This window comes from Zophobas morio, unplaced genomic scaffold, assembly GCF_036711695.1.
Source record: "Zophobas morio isolate AGI-343-1 ecotype UQ-CSIRO unplaced genomic scaffold, CSIRO_AGI_Zmor_V1 ptg000011l, whole genome shotgun sequence".
Lineage (NCBI taxonomy): Eukaryota > Metazoa > Arthropoda > Insecta > Coleoptera > Tenebrionidae > Zophobas > Zophobas morio.
The window spans coordinates 22,369,174-22,393,789 of NW_026972116.1; the positions used below are offsets into that span (position 1 = coordinate 22,369,174).

A 24,616-nucleotide genomic window follows, 5' to 3' on the forward strand; every position below is an offset into this window, starting at 1 on the left:
CAAAAATTGTAAATTTGAAAAACTGTTTCACTGAAAGATCGAAAAATTGAGAAATTGAAGTTGGAGATTTGAAATATTTAAAATCGAAAAATTGAAAAATGAAAGTTATGAAAAAATTTTAAATTGCAGTAATTGAAAAACTGAAAAATTGTAAAATCGTAAAATTGAAAAAGTGGCAAATTTTAAAAATCATAATTACTTACATATTTTTCTATTTAAAATGAAAATTAAAAAAATTGCGAATGACAAATTGAAGAAACGAAAAATTGAAAAATCGAAAAACTTAAAAATCGAAAAAATCAATGAATCGAAAGATTGGAAAATTCAAAAATTGTAGAATTGAATAGAATCGTCAAGATTTTAAATTCGAAAAACTGTATCACTGAAAGATCGAAAAATTGAGAAATTGAAGTTGGAGATTTGAAATATTTAAAATCGAAAAATTGAAAAATGAAAGTTATGAAAAAATTTTAAATTGCAGTAGGTAATTGAAAAACTGAAAAATTGTAAAATCGTAAAATTGAAAAAGTGGCAAATTTTAAAAATCATAATTACTTACATATTTTTCTATTTAAAATGAAAATTAAAAAAATTGCGAATTACAAATTGAAGAAACGAAAAATTGAAAAATCGAAAAACTTAAAAATCGAAAAAATCAATGAATCGAAAGATTGGAAAATTCAAAAATTGTAGAATTGAATAGAATCGTCAAGATTTTAAATTCGAAAAACTGTATCACTGAAAGATCGAAAAATTGAGAAATTGAAGTTGGAGATTTGAAATATTTAAAATCGAAAAATTGAAAAATGAAAGTTATGAAAAAATTTTAAATTGCAGTAGGTAATTGAAAAACTGAAAAATTGTAAAATCGTAAAATTGAAAAAGTGGCAAATTTTAAAAATCATAATTACTTACATATTTTTCCATTTAAAATGAAAATTAAAAAATTGCGAATGACAAATTGAAGAAACGGAAAATTGAAAAATCGATAAACTGAAAATTTAAAATTGAAAAAAAAACAAAAGTAAAAAACCTAAAAGTTGAGAAATAGAAAAATTGAGAACCGAAATATTGCGAATCAGAAAATAGAAAAATCCAAATATTGAAAAATTTCAAAAAAAGAAGTTTTAAAATTAGGATATAGTAAAAGGAAAAATTGAATAAACGAAAAATTGAATAAAAAACCGAAACGAAAAATGGGAACTGAAAAACAAAATCTAAAATCGGAATATTGAAAAATCAAAAAATTGTAAAAATTCTAAAATCGTAAAATTGAAAAGTGAAACTTTTTAAAAATTAGTATTACATATATAAAATTTGCAAATTACAATTTAAAGAAACGAAAAATTAAAACATCTAAAAGTTGGGAAATCGAAAAATTGAAAACTGAAAAATTGGAATTAAAAAAATTGAACAATTCGAAAATTGAAAAATTTCAGATTGAAAAAAGAAAAATCAAAGTTGAAACATTAAATAAAAAATCGAAAATAGAAAAAACAAAAAATATTAAATCTGAATATTGAAAAATCGAAAAATTGTAAAAATTCTGAAATCATAAAATTGAAAATGGAAAATTTTAAAAACTGCTATTACATATTTAAAATGAAAACTAGAAAAATTGCAAATCACAAATTAAAAAAAAAAATTAAAAGGGGAAAAATTCAAAACAGTTAAACGAAAAATTGAAATTGAAATAAATATATTAAATCGGAAAATTGAAACTTCTAAAAATTGTAAAAATTCTAAAACCGTAAAATTGAAAAGGGGAAATTTTACAAATTATTTTTACATATTTAAAATGAAAACTAGAAAAATTGTAAATCACAAATTAAAGAAACAAAAAATTTAAAAATGTAACAAAATCAAAACATTGAAAAATCGAAAAATTGAAAAATTGAATAATAAATCGAAACGAAAACTTACAAATCGAAAAATTGAAGAAACGAAAAATTGAAAAAAGTGAAATTGAAAAAACAAAAAATTGTAAAAGTAAAGAAAATAAAAAACAGAAATGAAAAATTAAAACTGGAAATTTCAAAACATCTTTAAACGAAAAATTGGAATTGGAAGAACAAGAAAATACTAAATCGGAATATTGAAAAATCCAAAAATTATAAGAATTTTAAAATCGTATAAGTGAAAAGTGAAAAATTTTAAAAATAATTACATATTACAAATTAAAATGAAAACTAGAAAAATTGCAAATCACAAATTAAAGAAACGAAAGACTAAAAATCTAAAAGTTGAAAAATCGAAAAATTGAAAACTGAAAAATTTTAATTAAAAAAATTGAAGAATGCGAAAAATTTCACATTGAAAAAAGAAAACTCATAAAGTCAAAACATTGAAAAATCGAAACAATGAATAAAAACGAAACGAAGCGAAAACTTACAAATCGAAAAATTGAAGAAACGAAATTTAAAAAAAAAATGAAATTAAAGAAACAAAAAACGGTAAAAGTAAAGAAAATAAAAAAACCGAAACGGAAAATTGCAAACCGAAAGATGGAAGAAATGAAAAATTTAAGAATCGAAAATTGAAAAATTAAAACTGGGAAAATTCAAATCATGTTCAAACGAAAAATTCAAATTAAAAAAAAACAAAAAAAATAAATCGGAATATTGAAAAATCGAAATTTGTAAAAATTCCAAAATCGTAAAATTGAAAAGTGAAACATTTTAAAAATTATTACATATTTAAAATGAAAACTAGAAAAATTGCAAATCACAAATTAAAGAAATGAAAAATTAAATAATCTAAATGTTGAAAAATCGAAAAATTGAAAACTGAAATATTTCAATTAAAAAAAATTGGAAACCCTGAAAATTGAAAAATTTCTGATTGAAAAAGATAAAAATCGTAAAATTAGAGCATCGAATAACCGAAAAATTGAATAAAAAATCGAAACGAAAGCTTCCAAATCGAAAAATTGAAGTGAAATTGAGAAATCAAAAAATTGTAAAAGTAAGAAAATAAAAAAAGCGAAACGAAAAATTGCAAATCGACAAGAATGAAAAATTGAAGAATCGTAAAATTGAAAAGTTTCAAATGGAGAAATTCAAAAATCAAAAAATTGAAATGTGGAAAAAGTTTGGAAATAATCATTTTTACATCTTTAAAATGAAAACTAGAACAATTACAAATCAAAAATGAAAGAAACGAAAATTGAAAAAGTCTAAAAATTTAGAAAATCGAAAAATTGAAAAATCCACAGAGAAAATTGAATATATGAAAAAATGAAAAATCGAAAATTGAGAAGTTAAGTATTGAATCTAACGTTGGAAAATTGAAGAAGTGAAAATTTTGAAAATGAAAATGCGCAGAGTTGCATATCGTAAATTGAAAAAAAAAGCAAAACAAATGGAAAATTAAAAAATTGAAGAATCCTAAAATTGTAAAGGTTAAAATAAGAAAAATTTCAAAAATCGTAAAATTTAAAACAGGAAAAAGTTTAAAATACATAAGTATTTTTACATGTTTAAAATGCAAGCTAGAACAATTACAAGTCAAAAATGAAAGAAACGAAAATTGAAAAAGTCTAAAATTTGAAAAATCAAATAATTGAAAACCAAAAATTGCAAATCGAAAGATTGAAAAATCCACAAATTGAGAAAAAGAAAAATTATAAAATCATCACATTGAAAAGCTGAAAAATTGAAAAATTAAAGAAATAAAAAACCGAAACGTAAAATTGAAAACATGAAAAAATTAAAAATCGAAAAATTGAAAAATTGGATATTGAATCATCAAAAGTTGGAAAATTGAAGAAGTGAAAAATTTAAAAATAAAAACGCGAAGAGTTACATATCGTAAAAAGAAAAAACAAAAAAAATTTTCAAAAGTAGGAACACAAATATAGAAAATAAAAAACCGAAACGAAAAACCGCAGATGGAAAATTTGAAAAAATGAAAAATTGAAGAAGCTGAAAAATGACATTTAAAACTTGAGAAATTCAGATCGAAAAATTGCAAAATCTAAAGATTTAAAAAAATTGAAATTTGGAAGATTGAAAAATCGGAAAACAAGAAAAATGAAATGAAAAATTGAAACATTTAAAAATTTGTGTCAAAAAAAAGTGACTTATTTAGGCCACTTTGTAGAAGTTATCAACATAAAAATCGCTAACAATTTTCATAATTTTTCAAAGAAGCACGATTTGTTGGGTTGCACTTCAGGGGCGAGGGAAGTTCCATCGAAATAACCCTCGACCAATTTGCTCTGTGATTCGTCACGTGGTGCTACTAAACTAGAGTTCCTCCATGTTGTTCGCAGTTGTCGACCTCGTAAAATTGAGGTTAAACCCGACCCGACCTGCACCCTGTATGCGTTTACTCGATGCTCGCTTGTTCGCCGCCGCCTGCATTAACAAGGGTCGGATTGATTGATTCAGATATTTCCACTGTATCATGTGATCATGTGCAATTACCAATTCGGCGGGGCTCAGTTTATCATCTGTTGATTGTATCAGGCCGCGTTTAGCATAAATGTTTTATTTCGGCCTCCGGTGATAATTAAATGCATATTACGTGCGGCGAAGGTTAATTATACGTGTTTTAACATGAATTTGTTTTTGCAGGGTCCCCCGCAACCTGGACAGCCTTTCAAATTCACAGTGGGCGAATCGTGTGACAGGATCAAGGAAGAGTTCAACTTTCTGCAGGCGCAGTACCACAAGTGAGTGGCTCGCGTGGCGATTACGCGTTGTGTGGAAGTCGATAGGTGTTATTATGTCTTCGGGAAGACCTTGAAGCGGGCCTAATATTTACTGCGCCCTTATTATTGGAATCGATCCGATAATTATACGGCCACATAATAACACATTGTTTTTGCGATGGCTCGTTGTAATTCATGGTAATCGGCCAACGTCAATGCTGGTTGAATTCGAAAAAACTGCTTAGCATAATGAAGAAATGTTTGTGCACACGTGGAAATCGGCGGGAATTTTTGTTTTGTTAATTAGAGTACCGTCGGTATTAAATTCGTAAACATTTTCCGAAATGTGTTGATTATTCAGACGTGCGCGGAATGCTTTTAGTATTTCTAATTTATATTTCTTTGAAAAATTGTAATTGGTTTTTAAATATTCTCGGCTTTTCGGCGGCGAGTTCATCCATTAAAATAATCTACTTGTATTTGGTAACTTGTCTAGTGGAACTTGTATTTCCACTTCTAAAAACATAAAAATAACCATGAAATGTCCTCACTTAAGATAACATTTTTTACATGCTACCGATTCCCTTGTCCGGCTGATCATTAAATTAACCTATTATTATGGCGTCGTTATTTGCCGATTAATTTATTTTTGTCATAAAGGCAGGACTTTTTCCAAATTAATTGCTTGATTAATTAATTGTACAGACTTGTTTGGTGCTCGGAAACATGTATCTTCAGCCATGATTAATGTACACCTTTTTTCAAATAAGCTGGCAGTTTCGGTTTCATAATTGCATTCGCTACATAATTTATTAGCTGGATTCTCAACAAATTTTACGCTACAACCGAAGAAAGACGCGGGGAGCACTCATTAGTTTATTGTAATTAAAATGCGTGCTCGACCTAATAACTTCCCGTAACAAAAAAAAAAAAAAAACAACTATACACAGTTGTAGGGTCTTTCAAATTAATAGCAATAAAAACGGGGTTCAGTTTTTTTTTGTTTATGGAATGAACTCATCTGTTTAACTAATTATAAGTAACTGAACCGTAAAAATATATACAGGGTGTCCCATCGGTTGGCTGTAAGGATATTGAATATTTTATAAAACAACATAGTTTTTATTAAACTCAATATTTTTTTTCAACACTCTGTATAGGTAAAAATAATTTAAGAAAGAATCGTACAGCTTTCGTTTTTGACTTTTTCCTACCTATCTAATGAATATCGAAATTACTTTTAATGGCTTGAGAATTGTACTAAAAAATAAATCAGTTTTGAGAGATTGTAATTTATTTGTTTTCACTTTGCCTTCAGGATGCGATGTCTAATAAAAATAGTGTGGTGTTTAAAATTAACATACAATGATTTTTTAATACTTTAATGAATATCTAATGAAACCACATAATGGATTTCTTTAGAATTTTTCTTAAGTCACTAATTACCATTGACTTAGTGATTATAGACTGTTAACAAATTTTGTTTATTCGTTTCTTTCAAAGAATTGATCACGTCATCTTAATAATGGTGTATTAAAAAATACATTTTTCAACTAAATATGTTTTCGGCAAAGATCAAAATTGAACTGTTCTTTGACGACTATACTCTAAAATAATTTTTAACTATACAGAGTGTTCCATTTTGTTTTGAAACTAAAAATTGAAAAATTGAGAAACTGAAAAATGTAAAATAACGAAAAATTTTAAAACCAGAATTTTGGTAAACCAAGGAAAATTAAAAACCGAAATAAAAATTTTGCAAATTGAAAAATTGAAGCAATCAAAAAATTGAAAATCGTGAAATTGCAGATCAAAAAGTTGCAAAAAACTATTAAATTTCAAAATGAAAGTTCGATGAGTTGCTTTCCGTAAAATTGAAAAATTGAAATCGAAAAACAAATACGTTTTGAATAATCTAAATATTGTAAAAAAAAGAAAATGAAAAACGGAAACGAAAAATTGCAAATCGAAAATTTGAAAAAATGAAAAATTGAAGAACCGAGAAATTGAAAAATTAAGGATGGAAACATTCTAAAATGGAAAAGTGAAAAATTTTAAAGTCATAGTTATTACTTATTTAAAATGAAAATTAGAAAAATTGCAAATCAAAAATTAAAGAAACGAAAAATTATAAATCTGAAAGTTGAAAAATCGAGAAATTGAAAACCAAAAAATTGCAAGTTGAAAAATTAAAAATTGAAAAAGTTCACATTGAAAAAACAAAATGATGACATCAGAAGACTGAATAACTGAAATTTTGAAAAAATTCGAAAAGAAATAACAAAAATTGAAAAATTAAAAATTGCAAACTTGTGGAAGAATTTATTCAAAGAATTGGTGACGTCATCTTAATAAATAAATGTGTCTTAAAAAATATATTTTCATTCATGTTTTCAGTTTTGCCAAAAACGCCTATTTGTGATCAAAGCTGTACGGTTCTTTGACGACAATACTCTAAAATAATTATTTTTAACTATACAGAGTGTTCCGGTTTACCTTTGTTTTGAAACGAAAAATTGAAAAATCGAAAAATTGAAGAATGTAAAATTGAAATACCGAAAAATTTGGAAAGCAGTACATTGAAAAACCAAATTATTGAAAAAATAAAGAAAATTAAAAACCGAAACGAAAATTTTCAAATCGAAAAATTGCAGATCAAGAGTTGCAAAACCTAAAAATTGAAACATTCAAAAATTGGAAAATCGACAAAGTGTCAAATTTAAAAATTAAACCTCGAAGAATCGGTTTTCGTAAAATTAAAAAATTGAAGAAACGAAAAATGGAAGAAAATTGAAATTAAAAAAAAAAACAGAAAATTATAAAATCCAAACATTGAATAATCGAAAAATTGTGAAAATAAAGAAAATAAAAATCCGAAACGAAAAATTGCAAATCGAAAATTTGAAGAAATGAAAAATTAAAAAAATCTAAAAGTTGAAAAATCGAAAAATTAAAAACTGAAAAATTGCAATTAAAAAAATTCAAGAATCCAAAAATTGAAGAATTTTACATTGAAAAAAAAAATCATAAATTTAAAACATTGAAAAACCGAAACGAAAACTTTTAAATCGAAAAATTAATAATAGTAATAATAATAAATAGAATTTATTTTCCAACAGACAATGAAAATGTCTGTTGGCAAATTGAAGAAACGAAAAATTAAAAAAAGTGAAATTGAAAAAACAAAAAAATGTAAAAGTTAATGAATAAAAAAACCGAAACGAAAAATTGCGAATCGAAAATTAGAAGAAATGAAAAATTGAAGAATCGAAAAATAGAAAAATTAAAACTGGAAAAATTCAAAACATGTTTAAACGAAAAATTGAAATTGAAAAAACAAAAAAATATTAAATGGGAATATTGAAAAATCCAAAAATTCTAAAATCGTAACTTTGAAAAGGGAAAATTTTAAAAATTATTATTACATATTTGAAATGTAAACTAGAAAAATGCCAAATCACAAATTAAGGAAACGAAAAATTAAAAAATCTAAAAGTTGAAAAAACGAAAAATGTGAAAACTGAAAAATTGCAATAAAAAAAATTCAAGAATCCGAAAATTGAAGAATTTCACATTGAAAAAAAGAAAAATCATAAATTTAAAACATTGAAAAACCGAAAAATTGGACAAAAAATCGAAACGAAATCTTCCATATCGAAAAAGTGAAATTGGAAAAACAATAAATTGTGAAAGTAAAGAAAAAAAAATGCAAATCGAAAATTAGAAGGAATGAAAAATTGAAGAATCGAAAAATTGAAAAATTAAAAATGGAAAAATTAAAAAATCGTAGGACTGAAAAGTGAAAAAGTTTAAAAGTAATTATTCTTACATCTTTAAAATGAAAATTAGAACAATTACAAACCAAAAATTAAGGAAACGAAAAATGAAAAAGCCTAAAATTTTGAAAATTTTAAAGCGAAAAATTGCAAATCGAAAAATTGAAAAATCCACAAATTGAAAAATTTCACGTTGAAAGAAAGAAGAATTATAAAATCAGCACATTGTGAAGCTGGAAAATTGAAAAAATAAAGAAAATTAAAAATCGAAACTAAAATTAAAAATAATGAAATTGCAGATCAAAAAGTTGCAAAATCTAAAACTTGACACGTTCAAAAGTTGGAAAATCGAAAAACTGAAAAATTTTAAAATGTAACCTCGAAGGGTTTGTTTTCGTAAAACTGAAAAATTGATGAAACGAAAAGTTGAAAAAATTGAAATTGAAAGAAGCAGAAAACATAAAATTCAAACATTGGATAATCGAAAAATGAAGAAAATAAAAAACCGAAACGAAAATTTGCAAATGAAAAAGTTGAATCAGTCAAAAACTGGAAAATCGAAAAATTGAAAATCGTGAAATTACTGATGAAAAAGTTGCACAATTTAAAAATTGCAACATACAAAAATTGTAAAATCGAAACTGAAAAATCTAAAAGTGAAACCTCGAAGAGTTGGTTTTCGTAAAATTGTAAAATTGAAAATGAAAAAATTGAAATTTCACATTGAAAAACAGAAAAAAGATAAAATCAGAAGATTGAAAAACCGAAAATTTGGAAAAATACAAGAAATAAAATACAAAAAGAAAAATTGCAGTCGAAAAATTGAAGACAGGAAAAATTGAAAAATGCATAAATTGAAAAATTAAAAATTGAAAAGTCGTGAAAGAATTTTTTCGAAGAATTGATAACGTCATCTTATAAATGAATGGATATAAAAAATATATTTTTCATTTATGTTTTCAGTTAAAAAAAATATGTCGTATTAGTGTACTATATATGTATACAGGATGAGTCACTAAGCACGCATTCTTTGATAAAAAGTCAAAGATCAAAGTTGTACGTTTCTTTTTAACTTTGTTCTTTTTATTGAAATACCTCGTATATACAAATTTTTTCATATTTTGATTGACTTTTATTTAAGCCTTAAAACCACAGTTTTTTCTTGGAGTTGCGATGCGAGGTTGCCATGTTGGCAAAAAAATCGTAGTAGAGTAAATTTTAAAATCTGTATTACATAAAGAAACGCATTTTGTTGTGGTTAAATAAAATTAATCTTCATGGACAGAGTATTTATATATTTTTTTATTTTTAGAATTTTCAAAGGTCGATATTTCAGTTTTTTCAAGTGTGTATTTTATTACTCCATCTTATTCTATTTTTTGTTCTCTTTAATTTTTGTAAGTATTGTCCATGTTTAAAGTTGGTAGTTACTGTTTTACTTTTTTAAGAGACATCGACGTGTTGGAAGAATGAGAACAAAAAATTGAGTAAATTGTAGTAATAAAATACAGGGTATTCTATTTCAAAAAACTGTGATACGTATTGATATTTGAAAATTGGAACGGTTTCGAATTTCTTATAAACACTCAGTATAGTAAAATTTGAGTTAATTCGAACCACAACAAAGCGCTTACCTTTATTTATACTTCGCCAGAATATTGTAACAAAACTGAACACTTTGTATAGTTTAAAATAATGAAAGAACCGACTATGACTTTTTTCTCTCTATAATAATAATTAATGAAATATTGAGGACCATGCGCTTAGTGACTCACCCTGTATATTAAAATGACTAGGTTTTTCAAAATAAATTTCAAATTAAAAAATAAATAACTTCTAGCGAAATTACGTGAGACCAATAATTTTTTGTATGATGTATATTTCATTATTTTTTTTTTGTATGACAAATCAAAACAAACTCAGTTCATTGAAGAAAAGTGATACAAAAATATGTTTAAATATTAAAAGGCTCTGAATTAGATGACATAGGGACAACATTGCCAACTGATAAAAATTAAATTTGGAAACTGACCCGATAAAAGAGAACAACATCGTTGCGATTATTGTCAAAAAATTATAAGATTTAATATAGTACAAACTCTGCCATTATTTTTGGCTAAAACGATAAGTGTATGATATTGAAAAAATAGACGATTTTCTAATTTGTTAGTTCAGTTTGCATTGAATAGATATAAATGGTAGTTTTGTGATTAGTCTGATCCAGTTGAGATGAAAAACCACATACAAAGTCAGTTCATGTACACTTTCAAATCAGCATTTGTTACTGCCACTCGACCCAATTCCACCTGTATTATTCCAATTTTCCACGTTATCGCATTTGTCAGTAGTTTGCACACTGTATGCACGAACATTACACTCCGAGCAATAACTTTTTTACGGCGTTATTTACATAAAATTTGGAACCGTAACGAGTTGTTTTAAAAACAAAATTGTATTGTCTGATTCGTGTGACGAAACCGCGCCGAACGAATCACGAAAAATAAACAGTTGCTGTTTTGCCATACTTCAAAACAATTTCGAAAATTCGGTGCGTTCAGCCCATGTTTGCAAACCATAATTGTTTCTGCGGTTGTCTACCTGGGCCCCGTTTTTTGTTTACCGAAAGCTGTTACGGTTTTCGGCCATACTGATTCTGCGTTTCTGTTCCAGCTTGAAGCTAGAATGCGAAAAATTGGCCAGCGAGAAAATCGAAATCCAGAGGCATTACGTGATGGTAAGTAGTCGAGATGGTTTTTTTTTGTTAAATAGGTGCACACAAAGTGATTCGAAACGCTGCGGCCACTTTATATTTGCAACTAGCGTTTCATTAAATTTACCCGAACGGCCGTGTTTATAGCAGCTTTATGTCTGGCCGTAATTCACGGCGAAAGAATTTGCGATAAATTTTAATTTTGAACATGCACCTGCTGTCACAGGCTATTTCATGATAATGCAATTATTTGTAATGAGTTCATGCTTGTATTAACGGCGAAATCGATGCGAATACTGGTAGTTACGTGTTTTAATTATAATTCCAACATTTGGTTATTGTATTTCACAACAATAACGCTCGTTCATTTGCTCCCATAAATGCTAACTAAAACTCTGCATTTCGGGCGGATTTATTGCATTTTAAATTTCGCTTCCGATCAGCGCTCGATGCAGCTTTAATTGAAAAACATATTTTAATTTCTATTATCTGGAACGTATGGCCGTCCCATAGGCTTTTATGTTTTCGGGAAATCGGCCTTGCATCTATTTATCATGACGCTTTTACGGCGCTAGTTACTGGTTTCCAGTTTTATTACTTTTTTCGTGCTGATAAAATCGAATTTATCGGTGTGCGCTATTTTGTTGTCGGATCCTAATTAAATCTGGCACAATAAAAATTGATTTTCTTTTAATGACGTTGTAGTAAAATATATCGGGAATTTATCGATAATAAAGTTAATGAGTTCACACATTAATATATTCCTAGTTGCTGTCTGCGCTCCGAACGTATTATTAGCGATGATACAATAATTAAATTTATGGCCGTTATTATTTATCTAACTTTGATGACATAATTTGTCAATAGCGTCTATTATATTCGGTGGGAAAAATTCCCCGGTTTGAATATCAATGAAATGTTTTGTTATTATCAATTATACTCCTCACGCAACCGCGCCTTTTTCTGATAACAAACGTGCACTTGAACTCGCCCAAGGATACACGGGGGGAATTTTCGCTTTTGTAAATTAAGTATATGATATAAATTCTAGCTGGATTATCTATTCGACGACGTAAGGACGTTCTAAAAGTGGTGCTGAAATCAGAATTGGCTGCGGTTTTAGAACTGCACTTGCCAAATGTGTTCGTGAATGTCAGATTATGCCGACGATTAATTCTAACCCAGAAACTCGCTGACAGCATTTTATCTCTTCCGAGTTAGTTTATTTCGGTTTCAGACGACTATTTATAAATTTTTTAAATTATTTGTTTTGAGATTTGATGTAAACGCTATTGTGTTCATGTTTCGATAAAATATAGGGATACAAACACATGATAATCCTGAAAATTTTTACAAATTGCCCATGCAAAACAAGATTTTTTCAAACTACTGCAAAAACCAGGCACAAAAGAACTCACAAGATTCTTCCGAACTACTTCAAAACAAAAACAAAAGTAGTTCCCGAGGTTCTTTCGAACTGCTTCAAAAACGAGACACAAGAGATCCCCGAGATTCTTTCAAATTATTAAAAAAAAAAAAGAACAAAAGTGGTCCCCGAGATTCTTTCAAACCACTACAAAAAGCAGGCAACAGTGATCCCCAAGATTCTTTCAAACTACTTCAAAAAGCAGACAATAATCCCCAAGATTTTTTCAAATTACTTCAAAAAGCAGACAATAAGTCCCCAGGATTTTTTCAAATTACTTCAAAAACTAAACATAAGAGGTCTCCGAGATTCTTTCAAAGTACTTCAAAAATTAGGCATATGAGGAATCTTCAAGACTCTTTCAAACTACTTCAAAACCAAAACCAAAATGATCCTCGATATTCTTTCAAACTACTTCAAAAACTAGACACAAGAAGTCCCCGAGACTCTTTCAGACTACTTCAAAAAGCAGACACTGAACGCTCCCGAGATTCTTTCAAACTATGTCCTTCAAAAGCAGACACAACTGGTCCCCAAGATTTTTTCAAACTACTTCAATAACAAAATAAAAGGGACCCTTGAGATTATTTCAAACTACTTCAAAAATTAGGCACAAGAAATCCTCAAGATTCTTTCAAACTACTTTAAAAACGGAGCATTGGGGCTCCCCGAGATTCTACTACATACTTGAAAACCAAATCAAAAATGGTCCCGAGATTCTTTCGAATTACTTTAAAAACCTACATACTTCAAAAATTAGGCATATCAAGAATCTCCGAGACTCTTTCAAACTACTTCAATACCAAAACAAAAATGGTCCTCGATATTCTTTCAAACTAGTTCAAAAACTAGACACAAGAAGTCCCCGATATTCTTTCAAATTGCTTCAAAAAACAAAACATAAATGGTCCCCGAGACTCTTTTCAGAGCACTTCAAAAACTAGACACAGGCAACCCCCGAGATTCTTTCAAACTACTTGAAAAACCTAATATAGGGGCTCCCCGAGATTCTTTCAAACTACTTCAAAACCATAATAATGGCCTCTGACTTTGTTTCAAACTACTTCAAAAATTAGACACAAGGAGTCCCCGGCATTCTTTCAAATTACTTCAAAAACTAGACATAAGAGGTCCCCGAGATTCTTTCAAAATACTTTTAAAAACAAAACAAAAATGGTCCACGAGACTCTTTCAGACTACTTCAGAAACCAGACACAGGAGATCCCCGAGATTCTTTCAAACTACATACTTCAAAAATCACAGTCCAGGAGTTCCCGAAATTCTTTCAAACAAATTCAGAAACCAGACATAGGAAGCCCCCGAGATACTTTAAAACTACTACTACTTCAAAAGTTAGACACAAGGGGTCCCTGACATTCTTTGAAACAACTTTAAAAACCAAACACAAGAAGTCCCCGAGATTCTTTCAAACTACTTCAAAATCAGAACAAAAATGGTGCTCCAGATTCTTTCAAACTACTTCAAAAACCAGACACGGGACGTCCCTGAGATTCTTTGAAACTACTTCAAAAACAAAACAAAAATGGTCCACTAGATTCTTTCACATTACTTCAAAAACCATACACAGGATGCTCCCGAGATTCTTTCAACCTATTTAAAAAACAACAAAAGTAGTCTCCGCGAATCTTTCAGACTCCTTCAAAAACTAGACACAGGAGGCCCCCGAGGGTCTTTCAAACTACTTCAAAAAGCATCCTCAAAAAGTCCCCGAGATTCTTTCAAATTCTTTCAAAACGTAGACACAAGAGGTCCCTGAGATTCATTCAAACTAAGTACTTCAAAAACAAAACAAAAATTGTCCCTTAGATTCTTTTACGCTACTTCAAAACCAGACACAGGAGGTCCCCGAGATTCTTTCAAATTACTTCAAAATCAGAACAAAAAGGGTGTTCCAGATTCTTTCAAACTACTTCAAAAACCAGACACAGGATGTTCCGAAATTCTCTCAAACTACTTCAAAAACAACAAAAGTGGTCCCCGAGATTCTTTCAGACTGCTTCAAAAACTAGACATAGGAGGCCCCCCAGATTCTTTCAAATTACATACTTCAAAAACCACACAAGGTCCCCGAGATTCTTTCAAACTACATACTTCAAAAACCAATCACAAAGGGTTCTCGAGATTCTTTCAAACTACTTCAAAAAGCAGACACTTTTGAATACTTCAAAAATAAAACACAAGTGGGGTCCGAGATTCTTTCAAACTTCTTCAAAATCAGAACCAAATGGTGCTCCAGATTCCTTCAAACTACTTCAAAAACAACAAAAGTGGTCTCCAAGATTCTTTCAAATTCCTTCAAAACGTAGACACAAGAGGTCCCTCAGATTCATCCAAAGTACTTCAAAAACAAAACAAAAATGGTCCCTTAAATTCTTTTACGCTACTTCAAAAACCAGACACAGGAAGTCCCCGAAATTCTTTCAAACTACTTCAAAATCAGAACAAAAAAGGTGCTCCAGATTCTTTCAAACTACTTCAAAACCCGGGCGCAAGAAGTCCCTGAGATTCTTTCAAACTATTTCAAAAACAAAACAAAAATGGTCCCCTAGATTTTTTCATACTACTTCAAAAACTAGACGCAGGATGGTCCCGAGATTCTTTCAAACTACTTCAAAAACAACAAAAGTGGTCTCCGAGATTCTTTCAGACTATATCAAAAACTAGACACAGGAGGCCCCCGAGGGTCTTTCAAACTACTTCAAAAAGCATCCTCAAAAAGTCCCCGAGATTCTTTCAAATTCCGTCAAAACGTAGACACAAGAGGTCCCTGCGATTCATTCAAACTAAGTACTTCAAAAAGAAAACAAAAATGGCCCCTTAGATTCTTTCACACTACTTCAAAAAGCAGACGCAGAAGGTCCCCGAGATTCCTTCAAATTCCTTCAAAACGTACACACAAGAGGTCCCTACTTAAAAAATAAACGTCCATAAGATTTTTCCAGAATATTTCTAAAAACAGACAAAGGAAGCAGATAAAGAGATTCCTTCAAACTACATACTTCAAAAACCAATCACAAGTGGTTTCCGAGATTCTTTCAAACTACTTCAAAAACCAGACACTTCTAAACACTTCAAAAATAAAACACAAGTGGTCTTTTTTTTAATTTATTAACTTTTTTTCAATTTATGATTTTTCAACTCTCCGATTTTTCGAACTGTCTGTTTCTAAATATCTCGAATTTTTTATATTTTGATTTTTTATATTTTCGATTTTTCAATTTTACAATGATGTAATTTTTTATTTTTCTCGATTTAAATTTTTTTTGTGTTTTTCTTTTACAGTTTCTCGGATTTGCGATTTGTGGATATTTTATTATATATGTATTTCGTTTTTTTAATTTATTATTTTTTTCACTTTATGAATTTTCAATAAATTTCTCATTTTTCAAGTCATCTATTTCTAAATTTTTCGAATTTGCAATTTTTCGATTTTTCACATTTTCGATTTTTCACATTTTCGATTTTTCAATCTTATAGTTTTTCAATTTTTGTTTTTTCAGTTTATGATTTTTCAATTATCCTATTTTTCAATTAACTTCTAAATTTTTCGAATTTTCAGTTTTTCGATTTTCAATTTTACAATTTTGCCATTTTTGGTTTCTCAATTTATAGGTTTTTAATGTCTCAATTTCTCGATTTTTAATTTTTCAATTGCTCAATTTTTCGTTGTACAGTTTCTCGATTTTTCGATTTCTAGATACGTATTTTAATACTTTGTTTTTTTAATTTATTTATTTTTGAATTTATGATTTTTCAACTATCCGATTTTTCAAACTACCAATTTAAGTGTCTGGAATTTTTGATATTTTCATTTTTTGATATTTTCGATTTTTCAATATTACAATGTAGTTTTTGATTTTTCACGATTTTAGTTTTTCTGTGTTTTCGTTTTACAGTTTCTCGAATTTGCGATTTCGGATATTTTAATACATATTTCGTTTTTTTAATTTATTTTTTTCACTTTATGAAATTTCAATAAATATCCCATTTTTCAAGTGTTTTAAGTAGGTACATATTTCTAAATTTTTTCAATTTGCAATTTTTCGATTTTTCAGTCTAACAGTTTTTCACTTTTTGATTTTTTCAATTTCCCGATTTTTAATTTTTCTCTATTGTTTCGTCGTTGGTTCGGTCTTCCGATTTTTGTTTTTTCAGTTTACGATTTTTCAATTATCCTATTTATACGTAAAAATTTATCCTTACTTTATATATCCTAGCATAGCATATCATATCATACCTTGATGTGGATTTACTCGATTTTTTTTAATCTTTACTTTCCCAGCAAAGCTAAGGAGGTATTGTAATAGCAGCCTTAGAGGATGAAAAATAGGTTTTTCGTTTCCATCTATCTGTCGTCTGTATTTATCGTCTTTGATTTTTATTAGACAGATATTCTCCAAAACTACTGCACCTATCGGGGTTAAATTGTATGTATATTTGTTAGGAATATCGTATTAACCAAAATTTGTCTAATTATCGCCACCAGCAATTTGATGAAGTGTCCTCTCAGCATTTTGTGTGGTAAATATTATTCGAATTTTATAAAATAACATATTTGTGGTTTATGACTCCGCCTTAATTTTTTATTCTGGATAAAATCCAAATTGTATAATGAGCTTTTATATCAATCTAATGAGTTTACTCCAATTCCGCTCGCGTCTCTGTGAGAAATATTGTCTATATAATTTTTTCTAGAACACCAGATTTGTGTGTAAAAAGTGTGTCCACGAATACATACTTTGCGACATCGAAGTACCCACACAATTTTTTTATTCCGCTGGGGTATTGTAAAACCTTCATAAAACATCATCAATTAAGTATCTTTTATGAATTTTCTGTCACCCGTTTCCGTCTATGTGTCTGTTGACTCTCAACTGTATCGATTTCTGAAACTACTGGACCGGTTGTTGTCAAATTTTGAATATATAATAGAAAAACCATGTACATTAAAATATTAACCATTACTTCTGTACTTGTGTTCTATGAATCCACCTTGATTTTGTTTATTATGATTATAGTTATTAGTGTTCACGAACGATGACGAGAGGTAACTGAACCGCGTCGTGTATGGAATTTTTGGTGTTGCAGGGATAACAACGTGTCCAAATTCGGCATGCCGTGCGGTGCGAAAAACGCATTTTTCGAAATTCGAATTGCTTATCGGCGCCGCTTCTATCTCAAGAATTTTCCCCACCAGCACGCAAAAAACGAAATCGCAGACGTGTTCAGCCGTGAAATTCGAAATGCTACCATGTCACCCGTTCGCCATCTGCATAAAAATGTCGCCGCAAATTTTTTGGTGTCGTTCTTATGCAAATCGAATGCAACTTGTAAATACCGTCGGGACATGCAGGTAGTCGAGGCCACACGTAAACGTAACTTGCGGTTTAATAAACTTTACATAATGATTTATTTTTAATAACCACGAAAGAACATGCTACGATTACCAGTACAGATGTGACATTGTAAATTAATGAGAAAAAGGCGTATGTAATCGAATTGCCGCGACACGTGTTTGTGAGGCATCGAATTCGAATGTAATTTTTGCGCGCAATTTGTTTCGTGTAAACAATCACGAGTAGTCGCGATGTTGCCGTGACGTCACGTCACGCGCGGCGCACGCCGCGTTAACGCCCGACTCGAGTGTCGGCGGCTTTAGCCCATTTAGCCAAAATGAAATCGTCGTCAAATCGGATAATCAATTAGCTACATGAAAGTGTAATAATAATCGCGGGGTCGTTACTCCGTATTCATGATCAGCCATCAGTAGACGCATTTAGAGTCCTTCACGCGCCATCTAACTTAAGTTTCCGTTCAGCAACTTCCCAGCTAGTTTCACTGCATGCCTCTCGTCGGATGAAACACCTCATTACACGCACGTCTACTAAATTGTATACAAGTAATTGGCCGTAATTGTCAGTGCATTACTGTGAAATTTGACGTTGAATATTTCTAATTGATTTAGTGGCTACTGTTTTAACACCGCAATTAGCGGACGAGATAAATCGTCTTAACAGCGGAGAACTGCAGCCAATTATTTAGAATATCAGCCGATCAGCAGGACGGCAATTAACGGCTCTTCCGTCGAGGTTCGGGTTAACACGAGGGTCGGTTTGTCAAGGACACTCGTCCGTCCAATCGCCGTTTTTCTTCAAAGAGCAGCCAATGAGGTGTGGATTACAGCGGTAATTTTCCCGTTAAAGACGCTGAGAATTCACTCGCTCTCGATCGCAGTTCCGTTTTTCCTGGAACGAGTTTTTTTCGATGAGGATTCGAACCCTCAGCCACCCAGCTATTAAACTGAGGTATCTGTGAACATCCTTTTGTGTTTCGGTTATTCCTGTAGTTAATGAATGAGTGGTTCGCGAATTATAAACTGCCGTAAGCCGTTAATTAACGAGGCTGCAGCTAATTTTACGGTTAGAACGTTTGCTTTTCCGTTGGTAAATAGAAATGCACCTTTTCGCTTAATTGGGGCTTTCGGGTTGCGTTTCCGCTTTGTTGCTGAAAAATTCGCTGCACTAAATATTTGAAATAAAATCGTATTCGAACATGATTGAATATCGGAAATAGGATTCGGTTGTCTGTTTTGTTCATGAATAAATTGAGGGTTTTTTGCGCGGTTTTGCTGTGAAAAGTGACTCCACTTTGGTAGCGCTGAGATTTTGTTGCAAATACTGCAAAAAGTACTGAAATGTTTGATTTGTTGGTGGAAGTCGCAAAATGTCAAGATGATTCATGGTAGCGGTATTGATCAGAAATTGTTCAAGTTCATTTTTAGAATTTATTGCTACTTGCGTCATGCTGGGATCGATTATAAAGTGCCATTTCAAGTAAGTAAAAATTCTAAATGTTTTGACAATTTAAAACGAAATAATTCCTTAGATTTTAACGATTGGTACCAATATTTTGTTGTTGTTTTTGTCTTTTTTGATTTTTTAACATTTGAGAGGTTGGTTTCAACCTCGGTTTCAACGCTCAACTTTTTCTTCTTTAGGTCTTCACGGCTTCTGATTAATAACATATTTTTCTTCTTTCTTATACCTAAACATGTTCTCTTTATTTTCCCATTTGTGGTTTTTAAATGGTTACGGAACGTTGATTATATTTTTGTTGCTGTTATTTTTCTTCTTCTTTAATTATTTGCTCGTGTTTCCACTCTATAGTGCATCACAATCAAAATGTACTAATTTAATTAAAATTTTTCATAACTCTCACATTTTTTGGTCGTGGCAACATTTTTACTCTGGTGTTTGATTTTTTTGTTTTTAGCTTAATTCTGTGTTCTACCCTTATTTTGATCATTTTGTATATACTTTTCTCACTGAAATTTGTTGTTTTTTCTTTCTTTTCGTACTCCATGATTTAAAAGTACTTCAAATTTGAAGTCAGGCACAGGCACTCTGGTGTACAATCGCACGCAAATGTTTTGAGTCTATATTTCTAATTTTCTGATTTTTCAAATTTGGGGTATTTTGATTTTTCGAGTTTTCAGTTTTTTCGTTTTTCGATTTTTTAATTTTTCGTTTTTTTTTGATTTTTCGATGTTTCGATTTTTTAATTTGCTATTCTTTCAGTTTTCGATTTTTCGTCTTTCCATTTTTAGATTTTTTGATTTTTCTGTTCGTCAGTTTTTAGACTTTGCAATTTTTTTGCATTTTTCGATTATATTTTACTTTCCGATTTTTTTAATTTTTGAATTCTCGATTTTACGTTTTTAATTCTTCGATTTCCGATTTTTCAATTTTCCGGTTTTTTAATTCTTCTATTCTCGATTTTTCGATTTTCCATTAATCATAAAATTTTTCGATTTCTCGGTTGTTTTATTTTTCGACCTTCGATTTTTCAACTTTCGATTATTCGATTTTCCATTTTCTGATTTTACGAATTTTCGATTTGCGATTTTTCGATTTTCGTTTTTCCGCTTTTGTGGTTTTTCGATTTTTCTGTTTGTTTCAGTTTTTATGGTTCTGCAATTTGCAGATTTTAGATTTCAATTTTGTTACTTTCCGATTTTCCACTTTTCGATTTTTTGATTTTTTTTCGATCGTCGTTTTTTCGATTTTCATTTTTTCGATTTTTTGATTTTTCAATTTTTAGGCCTTGCAATTTTTTTACTTTTCGCTTTTTCGAGTATTTGTGTTATCGAATTTTCGATTTTTCGAGTTTTCGGTTTTCGATTTTTCGGTTTTTCCATTTTCCGATTTTCGATTTTTCGATTTTCCATGTTTAGATATGTTTCGATTTTTTTTTATTTCGATTGTTCTGTTCGTCAGTTTTGAGACTTTGCAATTTTTACTTTTCCACTTTTCTATTATTTTAGTTTCGCATTATTCGATTTTTGAATTTTCGGTTTTTTTCATTTTTCGATTTCCGATTTTTTAATTTTTCGATTTTTCGGTTTTTTAATTTGTCGATTCTCGATATTCCGATTTTCGATTTTTCGATTTTCCAATCTTCGATTTTTCAATTTCCAGTTTTCGATTTTCCATTTTTTGATTTTACGATTTTTCGATTTTTCTGTTCGTCAGTTTTTAGGCTTTGCAATTTGTTTACTTTTCCATTTTTCGATTATTTTACTTTCCAGTTTTTTGATTTTTGAATTGTCGACTTTTAGAGTTTTCAATATTACGAATTTTCGAATTTTCGGTTTTCCTATTTTTCGATTTTGATTTTTCCATTTTTCGGTTTTTTGATTTTTCAATTCTCGGTTTTTCAATCTTGCAAATTTTCGATTTTTCAGATTTGTGAATTTCCAGTTTTTCGATCGACCTACGTATTAGATTCATTGATTTTCCATTTTTAGATTTTTGATTTTCCAGTTTTGCATTTTCAGATTTTCTGTTTTTCGCATATCTGATTTATCAAATTTTCGATTTTTCGGCTTTTCGATTTTTCGATATTTGATTTTATAACACGTGGTTTATTCCGTAAAAACTTTATTCAACAAAACATAGTATATACACTGCATAGACATAGACTGGTTACACGAGTTCTTAAAAATGGTCACTCCGCGGACGAACAGTCCTGATAACTCGTACACTCGCGAACACCCGGAGCGTTTTTCCACGGCCGGACCTGCGGGACCCCTCGGATACGCCGCTGATACTCAAGCCGACTTACTACTCGATTTGGACCTCCAAGACCCCTCGGATGCAAGGTGATACGCAAATGAGCTGTGAAGTTCGCAGATGGAAAAACTTGCCGAATCTGGCCGCTCGGGTCCTATGTAAAGGCGGCTAGAAATGCGTCGCGTGGGAGTGAAAGGGCGCACCGCCCTCTGGTAAGGGAGCGAGCGAGTACCGGGGTGCTGCGGCAGGGTAGTGGTGGTGCGTGGGCGTGACAGAGGGCGCTAGGGGTACTGATCGCGCTACAGTCTCCCCCTCAGGACCATAGGGTGCGTCCCCGCCTATTGGTCCTGCTGGATCTTTCTGGGGCGGCCTCGTCGTCGCAAGGGTTGTACCGGTGGCACGGGCTGGGTGGCTTCCTGCGTGGGAGGTTGGTACGGAACAAGGTCAGAGGCGTGATAGAGCCCTAGCACTACATCGGGCTGTTGATGGGCGGCGATCTCGTAGCTCGTGGGGCCGTGCCTTCGTAAGACCACGTATGGTCCGTCTTGCTTGGGGGCGAATTTTGACGTGAACCCCTGGGAGGCCTTACTCAATCGGTGTGTTTTGACTAACACCAAATCTCCGGGGGCATAAGCGGTGCTTGTTTTTCGGTGACGGTCCTGGTCGCGTTTTCGCCGGTCTTGCTCGGACTCGTGTATTTCCCGAGCTCGTTTCAAGGTTTCGTCCAAGGTGAGTAACAGCGGTGTGGCCTCTGGTACGAAGTTCTCGCGGAGGGTGATTGCGCGGAGGTCGTGCGTGACGTCATCTACGGTGCGGAGGTCTCGGCCAAACATTAGGTACGCTGGGCTGTACCCGGTGCCGCTACACCATGCGCTGTTCATGGCGAAGCGAATGGAGGGTATCTTCTCGTCCCAATTTTCGTGGGGCTGGTTGCCAATCTGTATGGCGAGCTGCGTTTTCAGGTCGCGGTTTTTTCTCTCTACGGGGTTGGCCTCGGGGTGGTATACAAGGGTGAAGCTCTGGGTGATACCTAAGCAAAAAGTAATTTTCTGCATTACCGCGCTTATGAATTGGGTCCCATTGTCGCTCACGATACGACGGGGAATACCGTATCGGAGGAACACCTCCGTTACCAAGGTGGTGGCGCAGGCTTCGGCGCTAGCTTCAGCCAAAGTGAAGAGTTCTACCCATCTGGTTGCATAGTCCTCTACGATGAGGACCCATCGGTGGTGTTCTTTGGTTGGGGGCAGTGGGCCAAATAGGTCCACGGCCAGTACTTCCATGCGGTGTCCCATTGCTGGGGTTTGTAGTAGGCCAGCGGGCTTCAGATTTGGGGCTTTGTAGCGTTGGCAGTCGATACATCCCTTCAGGTAGTCGGTAATATATCGTCGCATACCCGTCCAATAGTATCTTCGCTTGATCCGATAGTATGTTCTTTCGACGCCATAGTGGCCGGCGGTGGGTGAGTCGTGGTACTCGGCCAGTACTCGGGGTCGTTCGTGTTTGGGGACTACTAGCTGAGCCTCCTCACTCTCTCCATCTTGAGAGTATCGGTAAAGAACCCCTTGGTTGAGTAGGTAACCGCGAGAGGTCCACTGCTGGGAAATCTCGGCTTGGGCGTGGACCAGGTCGTCCATAATCTTCCTAATTTCTTCGTCCTTGCGCTGCTCGCTTCGTAGTTCGTTGGCTTTACGTGTGGGGAGGTCCACTTCTACGGAGTCGATGGCCACCTCGGGTAGGTGGGGTCGTGACAACATGTCTGCTACTACGTTGGCCTTACCGGGCGTATATTCGATGGTCAGGTGGTACGGCTGCAGCTGCAGTGCCCACCTCGCTAGACGTCCGGTCGGTGTCTTTAATGTCATCAGCCATCGGAGGGGCTGATGGTCGGTGATGACCACGGTTGAGGATTCTTCTAGATACCCACGGAATCTTCGCACGGCCCAGACAATGGCGAGGGCTTCGCGCTCCGTGGTGGTGTAATTCTGCTCGTGGTTCGTGAGCAGGCGGCTTGCGTACTCGATCGGGCGCTCCTCCGGGCCCTCCCCCTGGAGTAGAGCCGCTCCTAGGGCGTAAGCGCTTGCGTCCGTACGCAAGACAAACGGTTCTTCGGGGTTGGCTTGTCGTAGGATGGGGGCGTCGGCCAATCGCTGCTTCAGTTCCTCGAACGCTTCTTGGTGGGTGGAGTCCCATTGCCATGCGGCATCTTTCTTTAAGAGGGAGCAGAGGGGTTTAGCAACTGTGGCGAAGGCGGTGATGAATCGCCTGAACCATGAACACGTTTGGATGAAGGATTGCAGTTGTTTGACGTTTCGGGGCGCCGACATCTGCGTAACTGCGTGTACCTTGTTGGGGTCCGCCGCGATCCCGGCGGGAGACAAGGCGTGCCCTAGATATCGCACCTCGCGACATCCAAATTGGCATTTCTCTCGGTTGACCCGGAGTTTGAACGTGCGGAGCCTTTCGAAGACCTCCCTCAGGTGCTCCAGGTGGCTTTCTTCGTCAGCGGAGATGACGATTAGGTCGTCCAAGTAGGCCAACAGCGTAAGGTTAGGTAACCCAGACTTGAACCGGTCCATGAGGCGCTGGAACGACGCTGGGGCGTTTCGTAAGCCGAAGGGCAGTCGCCGGAAGCGAAACAACCCGAAGGGGCAGATAAAAGCTGTCTTGTCCCGGTCCTCTGGTCGCATTTGGATCTGCCAGTATCCGGCCTGGAGGTCAAGGGTGCTCATGCAACCAATGGGGCCGACGGAGTGCAGGAGATCGTCTAGCCTCGGCAGTGGGTAGGCGTCTGGGCGAGTGACGGCGTTCAGCTTCCGATAGTCGACGCACGGTCGCACGGAGCCGTCTTTCTTAGGGATGAGGACGATGGGGGCTGCCCAAGGGCTATCGCATTCCTCTATTACTTGAGCCTGGATCATCTTCTCCACTTCCTCCTTGAGCAATTGCTTTTTCGTG

The 24,616-nt window shown here is 33.0% G+C and overlaps 1 protein-coding gene across 2 annotated transcripts in view; it reads left to right on the forward strand.

Moving 5' to 3' along the window:
* Positions 1 to 24,616, forward strand: part of LOC135127245 (transducin-like enhancer protein 4) — a 243,895-nt gene that overhangs the window by 61,435 nt on the left and 157,844 nt on the right. For both annotated transcript variants that reach the window (XM_064053667.1, XM_064053668.1), the window contains exons 2-3: positions 4,578 to 4,675; positions 11,101 to 11,164. In XM_064053667.1, the coding sequence (XP_063909737.1) occupies positions 4,578 to 4,675; positions 11,101 to 11,164 (162 nt within the window). The remainder of the gene's footprint in view (positions 1 to 4,577; positions 4,676 to 11,100; positions 11,165 to 24,616) is intronic.